Here is a 16,958-nt window from a genome sequence, read left to right as displayed (position 1 = left end):
GTTCATTGATTTTTTTTTTTAGAAAGAGGGGAAGGAGGAGAAGCAGAGAGAGAGAGATATGAGAGAGAAACATTGATTGGTTGCCTCTTGTATCTGAGCACTCTGACCAGGGGTTGAACCCTCAACCTAGGTATGTGCCCTGACCTGGAATCAAACGCACAACTTTTCAGTGTATTGGACTACCCTCCAATCAACTGGGCCACATTGGCCAGGGCTATTATGTGTTCTAATGCTCAAATGGTTCTCTTCAAGATGCTTTTTGTGTCCTTTGAATATGTTCCTGATCTTCTTTGAGCACGTCTTTGATATCTGGCACATAATATCCCAAGATTATTTGGTAGTTTCCTTGTCTAAAATTTGGAATTAAACATTTATTTAAAGAGCCCTGGTTTCTTTTAATGAGGAAATGTATTTAGAAAGCAAGCTATAGGCACTAGGTGGCCCTACTTCTATTGGCGCATGCTCCTCCCAGGTGCTCTCAGTGGGCACAGCTAGGGTATACACACAAACATTTATTTTTAACATCTGATTTTCCCCCAAATCTCTTTAAACATTGAAATTATTTGTTCCCATTTATAACTCCAATTCCAATCTAACACTTTTGGGTTCATCCCAGTTTTCTTCATTTTCATATTTGTAACTCCCTTCCCCAACAGTGGGAAACTTGTTTCCAAATTTTCTTAATATATTTACCTATGTGCCCAATACTCCTTTATGCAATCACCAATTACCTGTATGTAGATAATTTCTCATTGAAGACACCATCCCTTCTCTTCCACTGAAGGCTTCTTTACCTGACACAGGCACCTATACCCTGAATAGTCCGCTGCTGGTACCTCCACCACCATAAAAACACCCTCCTGAAATTTCCTGTGCTCAAACAATCCAAGCCAACTGGCCCTCTTCATGAAGGGTCTCCTCCTCTCCCCACGTGTGCTGCAAATAATGGTGCCACTTGAAGTTTTTCTGAAAATCATCTTGATTTTAGCACTGAAAACCTTACATGGTGGGAAATCCCTCCTGAGAATGTGAAAAGTTATGGTTTTGGCAATGGGTGCAGAAGATTGAGGTGCAAAATCCATAAAGTGGCCCCCAAATTAGGGAGTGAAAGCAACATTGTTTTTAGTGCAAAAGGGATAAGGCATAGATTATCCATCTTTTCTAGACCCGGTTGCAAGTTTTTCTACACTGCTGATGCTGGAAGTTATATTTTGTGATTAACAATAATGTATCATCTATTGTTGCATCACTTCCAGTGGTGCGTCTTAAGTGTGTATTGTAATTGTGAGCAATAACATTCTTTCTTTAACTCTGCTGATAGGTTAACCATTGTGCTTTTTATTGAGATAGTACTATTTGTTAACAGTGTGCATATAGTTACTTTGTTTTTTGAAAGTTCAGATAATGAAAATGGGAACAATTAAAATACCAAGGGCTACATGATCCAGACATCACTAAAAAAGAAAGCGAAATGACTGTGTCATTTTAATGACAGATGGAAGGATATATAAAACTAGACTTAGGAAAGTAAATACTAAAACAGAACAACTTGCACAATATGCAGAAAATAATTTAGAATTAAGTTTGGTAGAGAAGGTGATGTGGAGCACCTATAAATATTGAATCTCCCAAACAGGATAAGACAAACAAGTTTTTCTAAGTCAATCATTATTTTAGACACCATGCTCAGTTAAAAGTAATGGCAGCTGAATTACCTTGGGTATACCAAAAATATGAACACATATAGTTCTTTTGATTGTTGAATGAAACTAAGTAAAATTATATTAAGTGATCTGGAGGGTGCAACTAAAATGTCCTGGGGATGAACAAAAGAGGAAAATTTTATAACAAATGTGAAGGCCCTTTGGAGTGTGGGACCAATTCTGTCAGATCATATTAACAATCATGCTTTTTACAGTATATAAAGTGATGCCTCAAATTGTGGCCAATAAAACAAACAAACAAAGTCCCCTTAGCTTTTAGGTACTTGTGTTTGAAATGGTGTACTTCTTGTAAATAACATGGTAAAGAGATAGGTGATTTACTTACCTGGGACTTTGAGACTTTCACTAAAAATGTTTTGGTCACTGTTCACTTTCCTCAAAATGAGCAGAAGCTCTCAATAAGATTTTGAACTGTATGGAAATAGAAGGAGAGAGCCTCCTTAGGCATGTGCCTTACAAGATGCCTACCATTGTTGCCGGGCATAGAAAATGAATTAAAATGTTGGTCAGACATAAAAATCACACTTTCAGCCCAGAGAGTGTGGATCAGTGGTTGAGCATTGACCCTTGCACGAAGAGGTAAACAGTTCAATTCCTAGTCAGGGCACATGCCCAGGTTGTGCACCTGATCCCCAGTGGGGGGTATGCAGGAGATGACCAATCGACATTTTCTCTCATCGATGTTTCTATCTCTCTTACTCTACCTTCCTCTCTCTCTAAAAATCAATAAAGTGCCCTGCTGGTTTTGCTCAGTGGTTAGAGCTTCAGCCTCTGGACTGGAGAGTCTGGGGTTTGGTTCCTGCTAAGGGCACGTACCTCCGTTGCAGTTTGGGGTCGTGTGGGTGGCAACCACTCGATGTGTCTCTCTCACATCGATGTTTCTCTCTCTCACTTCCTCCTTCTCTCCCTCCCATTCTGTCTGAAAAAAAAAAAAAAAAAGTGTACTCGGGTGAGGATAAAAAGAAAGAAAGAAAAAAAAAAATCACACTTCCAAAAAAACAAATCAAATGATCAATGAAACAAAGAGCTGGTTCTTTGAAAAGATAAACGAGATCGATGGACCCTTAGCTAGACTCACCAAGAAACAGAGAGAACCCAAATACACAAAATCAGAAATGAAAGAGGAGAAGTAATGACTGACACCACAAAAACACAAAGGTTGTTAGCAAATATTATGAACAGTTATATGCCAACAAACTGGACAATCTAGGCAAAATGGACAGATTTCTAGAACCACATAGTCTCCCAAAACTGAATCGGAAAAAGATAGAAAACTTGAAAAGATCCATATGAGGCCAGCATAATTCTAATTCCAAAACCAGATAAAGATACTACAAAGAAAGAAAAAAACAGACCAATATTCCTGATGAATGTAGATGCCAAAATATTAGCAAATAGGACTCAGCAATACATTAAAAAAAATTATTCACCATGACCAAGTGGGATTCATCCCAGGGATGCAAGGCTGGTACAATATTCACAAATCAATAAATGTGATACACTACATAAACAAAATAAAGAATAAAAACCACATGATTATATCGATAGATGCTGAAAAAGCATTTGACAAAATACAGCATTAATTTCTGAAAAAAATGCTCAGCAATTTGGAAATAGAGATATCATATCTTGAGATAATAAAGGCCATATATGAAAGACCTACAGCCAACATCATACTCAATGGGCAAAAACTAAATGCATTTCCCTTAGGAACAAGAACAAGACAAGGATGCCCACTTTCACCACTTCGATTTAACATAGCACTGGAAGTCTTAGCCACAGCAATCAGACAGGAAGAAAAAATAAAGGGATTTAAATTGGAAAGGAGGAAGTGAAAATGTCATTATTCGCAGATGACATGATACTATATGTAGAAAACCCCAAAGACTCCATAAAAAATTTACTAGACTTAATAAATGAATTTGGCAAAGTTGCAGGATACAAAATTAACATCTAGAAATCGACGGCATTCTTATACACCAATGATGAATTCACAGAAAGAGAAACTAAAAAAAAAAAAAAAAAAAAAAAAAATCCCACTTACCATCATGGCAAAAAAATTAAGATACCTAGCAATAAACTTAACCAAAGAAATAAAGGACCTATTTGCAGAAAATTACAGGACGTTGAAAAAAGAAACAGAGGAAGATATAAAAAAGTGGAAGCACATACCTTGTTCATGGATTGGAAAAATTAACATCATTCAAATGTCCATACTACCCAAAGCAATCTGTAGATTCAATGCAATCCCCATCAAAAATACCAATGACATACTTCACAGGACTAGAACAAATACTTCAAAAGTTCATATGGAATCAAAAAAGACCTCAAATAGCCACAGCAATCTTGAAAAAGAAGAACAAAGTTGGAGGGATCACATTACCAGATTTCAGGTTATACTACAAAGCCACTGTAAAAAAACAAACAAACAACAACAAAAAAAAAACACACACACAAAAAAACCAGCCTGGTACTGGCACATGAACAGGCAGATAGAACAATGTAACAGAACAGAGAACCCAGAAATGGACCCAAGATAATATGCTCAATTATTATTTGATAAAGGTCGCAAGAGCATACAGTGGACTAAAGACAGTCTCTTCAATAAATGGTGTTGGGAAAATTGGACAGCTACATGCAAAAAAATGAAACTGGACCATCAACTTACACCATACACAAGAATAAACTCAAAATGGATAAAAGACTTAAATGTGACTCATGAATCCATAAACACCCTTGACAAAAATGTAGGCAACAAAATTTCAGACATCATACGCAGCAGAATTTTCACTGATATACCACCTAAGGCAACAGAAGCAAAGGAGAAAATGAACACATGGGACTACATCAAACTCAAAAACTTCTGCACAGCAAAAGATATAGTCATCAATATGGAAAGGCAACCCACTGTATGGGAGAGCATATTGCCAATGATATGTCAGATAAGGGGTTAATTTCCAATACATATAGAGTGCTCATACAACTCCACAAAAGGAAGACAAAGAACCCAATTAAAAAATGGGCAGAGGAACTAAATAGACACCTCTCCAAACAGGACATACAAATGGCCAAAAGACATATGAAGAAATGCTCAACATCACTAATCATCAGAGAGATGCAAATTAAAATAACAATGACGTATCACCTCACACCTGTCAGAATGGCCGCCATCAACAAATCATCCAACAACAAGTGTTGGTGAGGGTGTGGAGAAAAGGGGACTCTAAAACACTGCTGGTGGGAATGCAGACTGGTGCAGCCACTATGGAAAACACTATGGTGTTGCCTCAAACAATTAAAAATTGAACTGCCATTTGACTTCTGGGAATATACTCTAAGAAGCCTGAAACACCAATCAGAAAGAATATATGTATCCCCATGTTCATAGCAGCACTATTTACAATAGCTAAGATCTGGAAACAGCCCAAATGTCCACCAGTAGACAAATGGATAAAAAAGCTGTGGTACATATACACAATGGAGTACTATGCGGCTGTAAGAAAGAAAGATCTTTTATACTTTGAGACAACATGGAGGGACCTGGAAAGTATTATACTAAGTGAAATAAGCCAAACAGAGAAAGACAGGTATCATGTAAGCTCACTTATTTGTGGAATATAATTAAATTAACAGAATGGGGTAGTCTCAGAGATTTGGAGATGGGGTACAGATGACAATCCCCAGAAGGGGGGGTGGTGGGGGAGAGATAAACCACAGAACTTACGTGCATGTATGCATGAACAATGAACATGGACAACAAAGCTGGGGACAAGGCGGGGAGGAAGTGGGAGTGGGGAATCAGTTGGGGGAAAAGGAGAAACATCTGTAACAAAAATAAATAAATTAATCAAACAATCAATAAATAAATCTACAAACAAGTGCTGGTGAAGATATGGAGAAAAGGAAACACTCGTGAACTGCTGGTTGGAATGCAGATCAGTGCAGTCATTGTGGAAAGCAATATGGAGTTTCCTCAAAACATTAAAAATGGATCTGCCTTTTGACCCAGTCATTCCACCTCTGGAATATATCCTAAGAAACCTGTAACACTAATTTGAAAGACTATATGCACCCCTATTTTCATTGCAGCGTTATTTACAGTAACCAAGATCTGGAAACAGCCCAAGTGCCCATCAGTAGATGAGTGGATAAAAAAGCTGCAGTTTATTTACACAATGGAATACTCCTGGGCCATAGAAAAGAAGAAATTTACCTCTTGTGACAGCATAAATGGACTTGGAAATTATTATGCTAAGTGAAATAAGCCAGTCAGAGGAAGACAAATACCATATAATCTGACTTATATGTGGAGTCTAATCAACAAAATAATTTAACCAACAAAAGAGAAACAGAATCATAGATACACAGAACAGACTGACAGCTGTCAGAGAGGAGGGATTTAGGTGGCTGGGTGCAAAATGGTGACGAGTTTAAACAAATATATATATATATATACACACACACACACACACACACACACACACACAGTCATCCCTCGTTTATCGTGGCTGATTTGTTCCAGACTCTAGCGGTTGCACCTGGCATTGAAGGATTCCCGGGGTGCTCGAATACATAGGCCTACAGTCCATATGTACAGTAATTTTAATTTTAATTGTAATTGTAATACAGGGGTGTTTAATTGACTCAGGCAACCGAGTGCGCACTGTATCATTTTCACTGTCTTGGTCAACTTTTTAATGAATATTTGATAAAACCACGATAGAGTGAAGCCGTGAAAGTCGAAGTGCGAAGTGGTGAGGGACTACTGTATGTCACATAGACACAGACAACAGTATGGTGATAGCCAGAGGGAAAGGAGGGTCAGGGAAAGGAAGGTGGGGGAAGGTGGAAGTGGGCAAAGGGGGATAAGTAGGACTGGAAAGAGGATTGAGTTTGAGTGGTGAGTGCATGATGCAGTATACAGGTGATGTTTTATTGAGTTATGCACTTGAAACCTGTATGGTTTTATTAACCAATGTCACCACAATAAATTCAATAAAAAATAAATGAAAATTTGGAAATGTCATAACAGGTGAAAATTTTAATTTGCAGAGACTTATGTGATTGCAAATTAAAAAAAAAATATATATATATAACAAATATATATTACACAAATATTTTAAGGTAGGTATACACATTACCCAAAGAGAATACAACTGGAAAATATGCACCGATATATTTACAGGGGATATCTTGGATATCTGTGAGTGACCATGAGAGGATTATATAGATGAAAGGTACAGAATGATTTTATTTTCTAAGTACATATTTTTAATGTTTAATGTTTTCTGATTAGGCAAATTTGTTGAGAGAAACACTTGAAAAGATCTAATAGCTAATTGACAGAAAAGTTCATATATATTTACCATGTTATAAAAATGTTTATGAGACTGCTTTATATAAAATTAAAAATGCAATTTTTGATTTGACAGTTTATCTGTGTATGTGTGTATATTTCTATCTTACACTTCCCTCACCCCAAATGTTCACATTCTCATGTGCAGATTTTTTTTCACCTTTCTCAGTAGCTGGACTTCCTCTCTCAGGGCATAGAGATTTGGTGAGGGATAATGGACAAGGAGTAGAAAATTCAAGAAAATTCTGGATGATGCACTGAAACAACCCAACCCCCACTCCGTTCTAACCCATCCCACTCCCAGTCTCCTCTCCCCTTTCCTTCCCCTTGCAAAACCCTCTGATTGTACATTTTTTAAAAAAAGGAACACATGATTTGTTTTTTTCTACTCTTGTTACAGTGACCCACCAAACTCTGCTTACTATTCCCTTTATATTTTCCAGGTCTGTTTTTGTTTGTTTTGGGCATCATCTTTCTGAGATGGACTTCGATGAATTCTAGCCATGTGACTATTTTGATAACATTTTGTTACACTACCCTAACTTAAGAAAATCCCACACATTGCAGTAAGAATTTAATAAAGCTATGCCCGAAGCAGTCGCCCTCATTACATGGAGTTCAATTCCAGTCTCTTTCTCCAGTTATCATCTGAATGCCTCCAGATAAGCTCAAGCACTACATTGTCACAGAAACCTTGAAAAGCTGGTGATTCTGATATCAGAGTCGCCTTGTGAAGAATACATGAAAGAACAGATGCAATGTAGCAAGTACAGAGCCTGGCCAATAGCTGGCCCTCAAAGTTCGCTGGGTTTGCAGAATGAGAGAACACAGTACAGTGCAGCCAACCCAGCTCCTGGCATTCAGAATTTCCTGTGTTTAGATACAGCTACCTAAGTCCCAAGGCCTCCTGATTGTAGTTGGCCTCCTCCGCAGGGGTGGTTCCATTGGAAAGAGTTTCCTGGGTGTTAGACTGATAGGAAACTCAAAGGGCAGTATTTATAGGAAGTTTAGACTCCTCTGGTCCCCAGAGCTTTCTACTCTATGCCTTTAAGGAAGAGACTTCCTGTAAAGATTCCATCTTGCACTGAAGAAGTTGTTTGGATCCAACTCTTGTCTTCCTCAGCAACCCACCCCGACCTTTTTCAAACTTCCAGCTCCAGACCGCACAGATACTCTTCACAAGAAACCTGTGAGGACATTGGTGACAGGTCACTGTCTTCAGGCCACAGCATGGGTGAGTTGATAAGCATGAGGCCTTAGACTTAGATTTCCACAGGGCTAGAGGAGTTCTGGGTCCTCTCCTATACCCCAACCCACAGATAATTCATCCAGGTGAATTCCCCCTTTAGAAGAAGGGTGACAAGGGCCCAGACTGACTGTTTTCTGTGCTCTTGAGGAAATGGGCCAAGTGGTCCCTGACACACTCATCCTGGTTCCATGTGGAAAAGCTCCCCTCCTATGGATTTGGCTGAGGTGAAATTTATTTTTCTGCTTAAGGGGAAAGACTTGAGTCATACAGTCCTCTTAGGTCCAGGGTTTGGAGAGTGGGGAAGGTCATCTAAGTTGGCCATGTATAAATTAACATTATTTGGATGCATACTAGAAGTAAGGGGTGGGGCAGAAAACCCATTATTAGCCTTGAATCTTACATCAGCTATTCAGGGTAGATTGTATTACCCCATAACAATTTCCTGGGGCTTGCTTTATGGCCCAGAATATGACCTATTCTGGAATGTTCCTTTTGGGTTGTTATGTGCACTGTTTTATATTAATTTACTTAATTCACATTTTTAAATCTTCTAGCTGAATTTTTGTCTGCCATTTTATGTGTCAATCAGTGAGCTGTATTAAAAGTTTCCACTATGACCATAGATTTTTCCATTTATCTATTTACTTTTGTCATTTTTTGCTTTGCAAGCTTTGGCTCTATAGTAAGATATTCATACAAATTTAGAATTCTGTATTAATATCTTCTTATTGCATTAGGTGTATTATAATAAAATTTTTACTCTTTTCTTTAGTAATTTTTTAAAAAGTATAGCTTTTACCAACACAGTTGTATGAGCTTTCAGGAGGATAGTGTGTAAATGATACATTTTGCCAAATTATTTATTCAAATTTTGTAGATCATGAAATTTTAAATATATATCTCTTTAAAGGAACATTTGACAGAATGCTTTTTAATCCATTCTGATAATACTTGTTTTTCTATTTAGAATATTTAATCTGAAACCATTGATGTAAATATAGATACAAATTGGTTTTTGCCTGTTCTAAGTCACTTTCCTATCTTTTTTGAAATGATTAATATATTTAACTATTAAATTATTCCCTCATTTGGCTAGATAGTTAAACACTCTTTATTTTCTTAGTGTTTACCCTTAAGAATATGATACATAGTCTTGCCTTTTCATAGTCTAATGTAAACTAGTTTTTAAAAGCTCCTCACACAAGTAAATGACCTTGGAACACTTTGATTCCATTGACTGCCTCCCAATATATTGTCATACATTTCAATTCTCTCTCTCCCTCGAATATATCCCCCCCCCCGAATAAAGTATCATTGTGCTATATAATCAACATTCCTTTAGATTACCCTACATAGTCACAAATATCATTAGTCTTTCTTTTCTGCATTTGTGTGCATCCATCTGGAATCACATTTCTTCTCACTGAAGAACAATCCTCAATATTTCTTTGAGTTTGAGTCTTCTGGTCACAATGTTCCCAGTTTTTGTTATGTCAACATCATTTTGAAATGTATGTCTTTTCTTTAGGAATGTTTTATCCTTAAAGTATACTCTTTCTCCTATGAATATTGTTATACTGACTTCATATCTTATTACTTTTGGAAACTTCACAACCATGATCTCTTCAAATAACATTTCTGCACTGTACCTTCTCCTTCATACGGGGACCCAAATTAAACACAGATTAGATATATTCACCAGATCGCTTTTAATTCTCTCTCCTTTTTTGGGGTTCTCATATTATGTTTCTCCAGATGTTATTCTGGATATTTTAATCAGACTTCTCTTTCATTTTTCAAATTGCTTTCTCATGTGTGAACTCACCTTTGACCCTTGAACCCTAACACCAAACTTTCAGGGTAGATCTTATTATCCCCCTAGAGCAGAGGAGGGAAGTAAAAGTTAGAGATGATAAACAACTTGTCCCAGGCCAGCTAGCCTGAATGGGGCAGATGACATACTAACATCACAGATTAAACTCAACACCCAAACTCTTTCCTCTCTGCCTTTCCTCTTGGCTGCGAATATTCCCTATCCCTCATCTCCGAGGAAGTGGAAACAAAGTGAAGTCTTTCAATGTTTTTAGCACTGTCATGTATTCCATTTTAGATTATTAAGTCAGTAGTGTCTATTCATTAGCTATGATATTACACCAGGAAATTTTCTGGTATGTTGTTTTTTATTTCAGGGCACAATACTCAAGGTAATACCATATATAGACGATCAAGCTGGGGTATTTACCGAAGGAGATATATCAGTTTGTCTGAACAAGTAAGGTCTGGTATTCCTTCTTCATACCTCCAGCAACAAGATGGAGATGCAAGCAAAAGTGATGGTCACGTGGACACCCGAGTAAGATAGTAAGTGACAAGATAGCATGGCTGAAATGTACCCGCCAGTGAGAAACATGTCATTGTAGTTAAATATGTCATTCTTCTCTCCAACTTGGAAGAATGAGGAATGATAGGATGAAGTTAATCATTGAGAAAACTATTTCAGCCTTTGTATCAATGGGATGAGCATGTATAGAAGACTTGCTGATCATATGTGGTCTACTTTTTTCCCATCAATGCCCCACAGTGCTCCCTATGCCATTCCACGCTATCACCGGAGAGCCTATTTTCAGACACAAAACCACACCCATGTTAACATGGAAAGAGAGCAAAATCCTCCAGAGACAAAACTGGAAGAGAAGAGGCAGGGTGAGACCTCAAGAAAGTGGTTCAAGATCACTGTAAGTGTCCTGGAAAAGTGGAACTAATGTGTAGAATGTGAGCAAAGGAGGCTGTGTTGGACTCATGTAGAGATGCTAAATACCTTGCTGGGGCACAGGAGTTGGCAATGTGTCTTTTTATTACTAGGAGATAATATCCTAGGTCATCTAAGGGCCGACTCAGGGAAGCAATACAAAGGAAACTGACTGACCTCCAGGAGAATGGGACAGGTGGTCTAAAAGCAAAGGAGGAAACTACTGCCAAGGAGAGGGAGCAACTCCATACCAGAAGGCACAGTTTGGCCCAAGCTGGGTGTGGGAGGACATTGAGTCTCTGGGGTCCTTGTGAGAGGCAAAGGCCAGGTCTGCCTTAGGTAGGATCCCTTGGAACTTTGTAAAAGGAAGAACATATTAAACATCTTAAATTGATTATTGGAAGACAACGATTTAAATGGAATGAATGGTATTTAGGAAATTCATGTCTGGTACAACAATGAGCAATAATGGATATTGTCTTATCAGAAACAATTATTTTAAAGGCTGAAAAAGGATCTGCCAGAAAAACATGGTTGAGTTTTTTCTTAACCCTAGGTCCCATTATATATCCATCTCCTCTCCTTTCTTTTCTTTGGCTCCTAGATTCCATTTGGCATAAAATATGAGGAGAAGTGGTTGCTGAATTTGATTCAGAGGCAATGCAGCATCCCCTTCACTCCAGTGGAAGTAAGAGAGGATGGGGAGGTGGATGAGAAGAAACAGGGCACATGAGCAATGGCTCTGGTCTCATATTCTGTTTCTCTTGTCACTCTCCCTATAGTTTCACTATGACAAAATGCAGGCCCAGTTCTTCGTTGAGAATGTCAGCATTGCCTTAGCATTGCAGAATGTCAATGGCAAAATTTGGGATAAGAATAATGAGAAGGTGTGTGAAGGGCATGACTAGGGCTAGCTAGGGGCAAGAGGGGAGGACAGGGGCAAGGTATTGTTTAATCCCAATGCTCAAATATCCAAGTGCTTACCCAGCCCCTCTTGTGTTCTCTGTAGATATCTCTCTTTATCAGCCCCTCTGATGCACCCAAGTCTGTGCAGAAGGAGCTGAAGTCAGAAAAGGAGGAACAGATAAAGGTAATGTAGACTCAAGACAAATTATGCATCCATATTCAGACCCACTTTTTCCCCCACCTTTCTCCCCCTTCACCTCCTCAGACTCAAATCTGCTGAACCCCATGGGGTAATAACAAGGGGCGGTGAAGTAGATGTGTTAGAAAAGGAAGGGACTGGGGATAAGGTCATCTTGGCCCTCTTTCTCTGGTCTATGTGTTCCTCTTCATAATCACAGGTGAAGTCAGCAGAGGGATTGGACCAGGGCAAAGGGCTGGAGCCGGGAGAGATGAGTGCAAACATAAACCCCCTGTGCACCACCTTACCAGATAATTCAACCAACATAAGGTTAGTTGCACCCTCTTTCACCCCTTGTGAGCCTGAGCTATCCCTGATAGTACCTGTTTGTAGAGGCAGCAAATAGGTCTTCTTGGAGGACCACAGGCCCTAGGCTCTCTTCTCTGTGTCCCTCACCTGTGCTCAGAGGCCTCCTTTCCTTCCTCTGACCTGTTCTCTGGTCTGGGGTTTGTTTCCTGACTCTGCACCCAAAATGCCCCAGCATGCCCTCCTAAGATAGTACTCCAGGAAGCATGATATCCTCTTATTACCAGCACCAGGGTCGACCAGCCTTGGGTCAGATGGTGGTGACCTGGAATGGGAAGGGTCCTCCAATAGTGGTCCTCATCTTGAGACAGACCTTCCTATTGTGCTGGGAAGGGGCTGCCCTCCCCTGCCCTGAGAGGAGCCCTCCTTCCCTTGTTCCAAAAGGGCACTTCTCCAATCCCACGCTGACGTGGGGACTTTACTGCTTCACGCTGAAGGCTGAGTCCTTGGGTGGCTGCCGTCATGACTTCAGTTCCTCTGGAACCATGCCACGAGTTGGGCTTCCTTGAGAAAAACCATATCTCCCCGAGTTAAGGGGCCAGAAATGGGTCACCGCCAGTAAGCAGTGGGCTTCTTAAGGTAGCAGTGAAAGGCAGAGGGAGGAGGTGGTTGAAGACACTGGAGGACAAGCCTCTCAGGGGCACTGCCCCGCCTTCCACATAACACATCACCTGCTTGGTCCTTCAGAGGAGCCCTGGGTAGCCTGAAATGGGTATGATTCCTTCAGCAAGGAATCAACGAAGATAGGCACAGGTGCACAGGGGCCATGAGAGAGAAGTCAGTGGTCCTAAGAGGAGGCCACAGACCCCCAACGCCACGCTGAACTGGGGCATGATGCTTACTCCTTCTGGGGAAGGTCTCCTGATCCCGTGGCTGCTGATTCCCCTGCCCAGCTCAGAATGAGTTCCCACGGGTGACAAAGTTTCAACCACTATCCAATGGACCCCCAGTCCAACATGTGCAAGGTTTTCATTCCTACCTGGGACCTGAGGGTCCGACAGTGGTACGTAGAGGAAAGGTTTGCACTCCAAATGCTGCTCCATAGGCCCCTGGAGAAGGGAGTCAGGGCATGGAAGTGGGAACTATGCAGGAGGATAGAGAGGGAGAGCTGGGAGGGTGGGAGGGAGGACAAGTGCTCTTTCTATGGTCAATCCATGTAGAAGGTTCCCAGGTCCCTGGCGGGCTGGGGCCCTGGACTATAGGTGGGACACACTGGGTTGTATGTCTGGTGTAGGTGTGGTTGGTCCAATGAGGCAGGACTGCTCTGCAGAGTCACTTACATTTCTGTTTTGTCTTGATTTTGGCAGTTCCATCCTCGAATTGTTCCCCAAATTATCATGCCTGGTAAGTGTATTCCTCCATCACTGATGTTTTTTGTTTTTTTTTTTATCCTCACCCGAGGACATTGTTGCATTTATGTTCAGATAGAGCAGGAGGAAGAGAGAGAGAAACATCGATGTGAGAGACACATCGAGTGGTTGCCAGCCACACGACCCCAACCGAGGCCGGGGACAAACTGCAACTGAGGTATGTGCCCTTAGCGGGAACCGAACCTGGGACTCTCTGGTCTGTGGGCTGCTGCTCTAATCCCCTGAGCCAAATTGGCCAGGGCCATCACTGACTTCTTTAAGTGATGTTGACACACTTAACCTGTTCTGACCTCATTTAGGTCAGGCCCAAGTTACATTTTTGGATCTGACTGTTAATCCTCACTGGTGCATTGACCCATGTAGTAACCTGACAGAAGCTCGGGACCTTCTTCACACAAGTTCTCCATAGGCCCCAGGGCCCCATGATGATGATACAAGTGTAGTTCTGCCCATGGACTTTCTTGGGCTCTTTTGCATCTGACTTCTGACCCCCACCCTCTCCTGGGTCCATCCTCTTCCTGATCATTCAGCACCACCTTCTGGTCTGCAAGGCTGAGGTCCTCTTTCTTCCTCAGGATGGCCAGGAGCCACCCCCACTAACTAATTTTGGGATTGAAGCCCCAAAGAAGTTACCATCCTACAAGGTGAGGAGGGGGGATCTAGCAAGGTTTTAAGTGGTGAATGAGGGTGGGGTATTATCCATGGTCCTGAGGACTGTTTTGATTTCAGGGAAGTTTCTTTGGTTCTGATACCCTGAAGAGTCTGATCATGCAATTTCTGCAGCAGTAAGTATCCATGGGAACTCCACCAGGAATGGGGAGGCCTGGGACTGCTGATTAGGACTCTCACATCTCATCTGGGGTTCGGTTAACACAGGCAGCCTGTCCCCTTTGCTCCTCCACAGGTACTACTTGATCTATGACTCTGGAGACCGGCACTGTCTTCTCTGTGCTTATCATGATGAGGCCTGCTTCTCCATGACCATTCCCTTCATCCAGGGCGACCCAGCCCCGTGAGTACCGCAACTCAGGCTCTGGTTCTGGGGCGTGTGTCTCCCCAGCAGAAACCGGCCAGCTGATGGAAACAGCCACACTGGCCAGACCGTCACAACCTATTTTGTTGTTGTTTTTTCTTTTCTCCTAGAAGCAACTTGTTTGTGTACTTCAAGGATAACAGGAATATGAAGAACCTCAAGGACTCCAGTGCGTGTGGGATGGGGACTATTGGGGCAGGAAAGGAGGAGTGAAGGGGTCGGTCATAGGGCTCAGGAAGAGGCAACCCTGACTTTTGCTATCCTTCCCTCACAGACCTGCGTTTTCAGCTGCTGAAACATAGAAAACATGACATTGTGAGCTCCCTCTGTGTATTGCCCAAAACTCAGCATGACCTCAGCTCCTTCCTGGTGGACATGTGGTTCCAGTCGGTGAGCACCCGCTTCCTCCCTCGGGCATGCCCAAAAGAGTCAGATATGTGGGAGGTGTAGGTGGTAGCTGAGCATCTGCAGTATTCTTCTTGTTCTTTTTTTTTTTTTTTTTTTCAGGAAAGGATGCTCTGCTTCTCTGTCAAAGGGATGTTCAAGGAAGGTGTGTTTACAGTCCCCTTTCCTGTTGCCCACTGCTCCCTCCCCCTGGCTGGGCTCCCTCTCAGAACTCTCTCAGCTTCCCTGATCCCTTCCCTTTACTTACTGTTTCCTCTGTGCTCTCCTGCCTCAGTCTGCCCCCAAACCATCCTGGTCTGACCTGCATCCACGCCTGTCAGCCCCGCACAGCTGAAGCATGGGGCACACAAGTGTGGTGTTTGATGGCTGTAATCCCAGATCCTGACTGTGCAAACATGGGCCCATTATCTCACCTCCTATTTTTCTCATTTACAAAATGAGATTTATAATGCCCATCTCTTGGGTAGCCTCAAAAAATGAACCAAGTGAAATGAAGTATTTGTCCCAGGATCCGGCACATAGTAGTGCCTACATCACTGTGAGCAGATTGCTGCTATTTTGCCCTTCCCATACCCAACATCCTCACCACCAGTGAACAGTTGTCCCCTTGGCATGAGTACCAACTTCCACTCTGACTGGGGAATGCTGTGTGAGTGTGTGAAACGTGGCTCCAAGAAGTTTTTGTTTGTTGTTGTTGTTGAAGTGGAAGGAAGGTCTCAGGGTATTCTTCGTGCCTTCACCCGGACCTTCATCGCCACCCCTGCCGGCAATTCCAGGTGAGTGCTGTGCACTGGGAGGGAACATGGAGCCCAGCGTGGGTCAGGCCTGTGAGAATGTGCCAGTGCATGTCCTCGAGGTTTTCTCTGTGTTGTGGGAAGCCAACAGGTAGATCCAAGGAACAGGCCTGCACAGGGGTTTTGAGCATGGGTCCTAGAGTTAGAATACTGGGTTCTCTTCTTTACTCCAGCACTCATGAGGCTTGTGATGATGGTCAAGTCACATGACCTGTCTGTGACACTATGTCTTCTTCTGAAGATAGGATTAGACTGTCCACTCCCTTGGGTTTTTGTAAAGGATAAATGCTTGTATGAAATCAACTCTGGGTTGCAGGTAAAGTACAAATATAGTGAAGCTGATAGACAATCTCTCCAAGGGTGGGGTCTGTGAGAGGGACAGAGCTACCAGGCAAGGAATCTGGGTGCAGGTACAGGTGGGGTATGGGAGGAATCTGGTTGCTGACTGGGCATGGAAACAAGATCATTGTTGAGGGGTAGGGTTGTACATTCTTCAGTTGTCTGAGGGATCGTTTTTCTCCAGTCTATGCATCATGAATGATGAGCTGTTTGTGAGGGACGCCATCTCCAACACGACTCAGAGTCTGCATCCTCCATCTGAGTATCCACACCCTCCTGTAGCTCCAGGCCCACCCTCTCCCAGAATCAGCAGGAAATGGTGCAGGTTTTCTCCACCCCGCCTGGGATGAGCCTCCAGTGGTCTCAGAAGTGAGTGCTGGGTGTGCATAGGGATAGGAGTTCACTCTCAGTACATATTAAGCTACTTACTTGTTTTAAATAGGTGTGTATATTTATGAATTTTACAGACCTTGTTTCTTTACTGACACA

The 16,958-nt window shown here is 41.8% G+C and overlaps 1 protein-coding gene across 1 annotated transcript; it reads left to right on the top strand.

The window, feature by feature from the left end:
- The first annotated feature begins 8,121 nt into the window (after positions 1–8,121).
- Positions 8,122–16,842, top strand: NXF3 (nuclear RNA export factor 3). The gene is given in 17 exon segments (XM_036271192.1): positions 8,122–8,314; positions 10,519–10,690; positions 10,911–11,064; positions 11,683–11,766; positions 11,861–11,965; positions 12,088–12,168; positions 12,314–12,492; positions 13,836–13,872; positions 14,474–14,542; positions 14,628–14,683; positions 14,803–14,910; positions 15,042–15,100; positions 15,206–15,321; positions 15,439–15,481; positions 16,040–16,112; positions 16,654–16,702; positions 16,705–16,842. Coding segments are annotated over 17 exon segments (1,716 nt in total).
- The last annotated feature ends 116 nt before the right edge of the window (positions 16,843–16,958 follow it).

This window comes from Molossus molossus, unplaced genomic scaffold (assembly GCF_014108415.1).
Source record: "Molossus molossus isolate mMolMol1 unplaced genomic scaffold, mMolMol1.p scaffold_m16_p_2, whole genome shotgun sequence".
In the NCBI taxonomy this organism is placed as follows: Eukaryota; Metazoa; Chordata; class Mammalia; order Chiroptera; family Molossidae; genus Molossus; species Molossus molossus.
The sequence above is the reverse complement of the archived record's forward strand: the minus strand, read 5'-3'. Positions and strand labels throughout refer to the sequence as shown.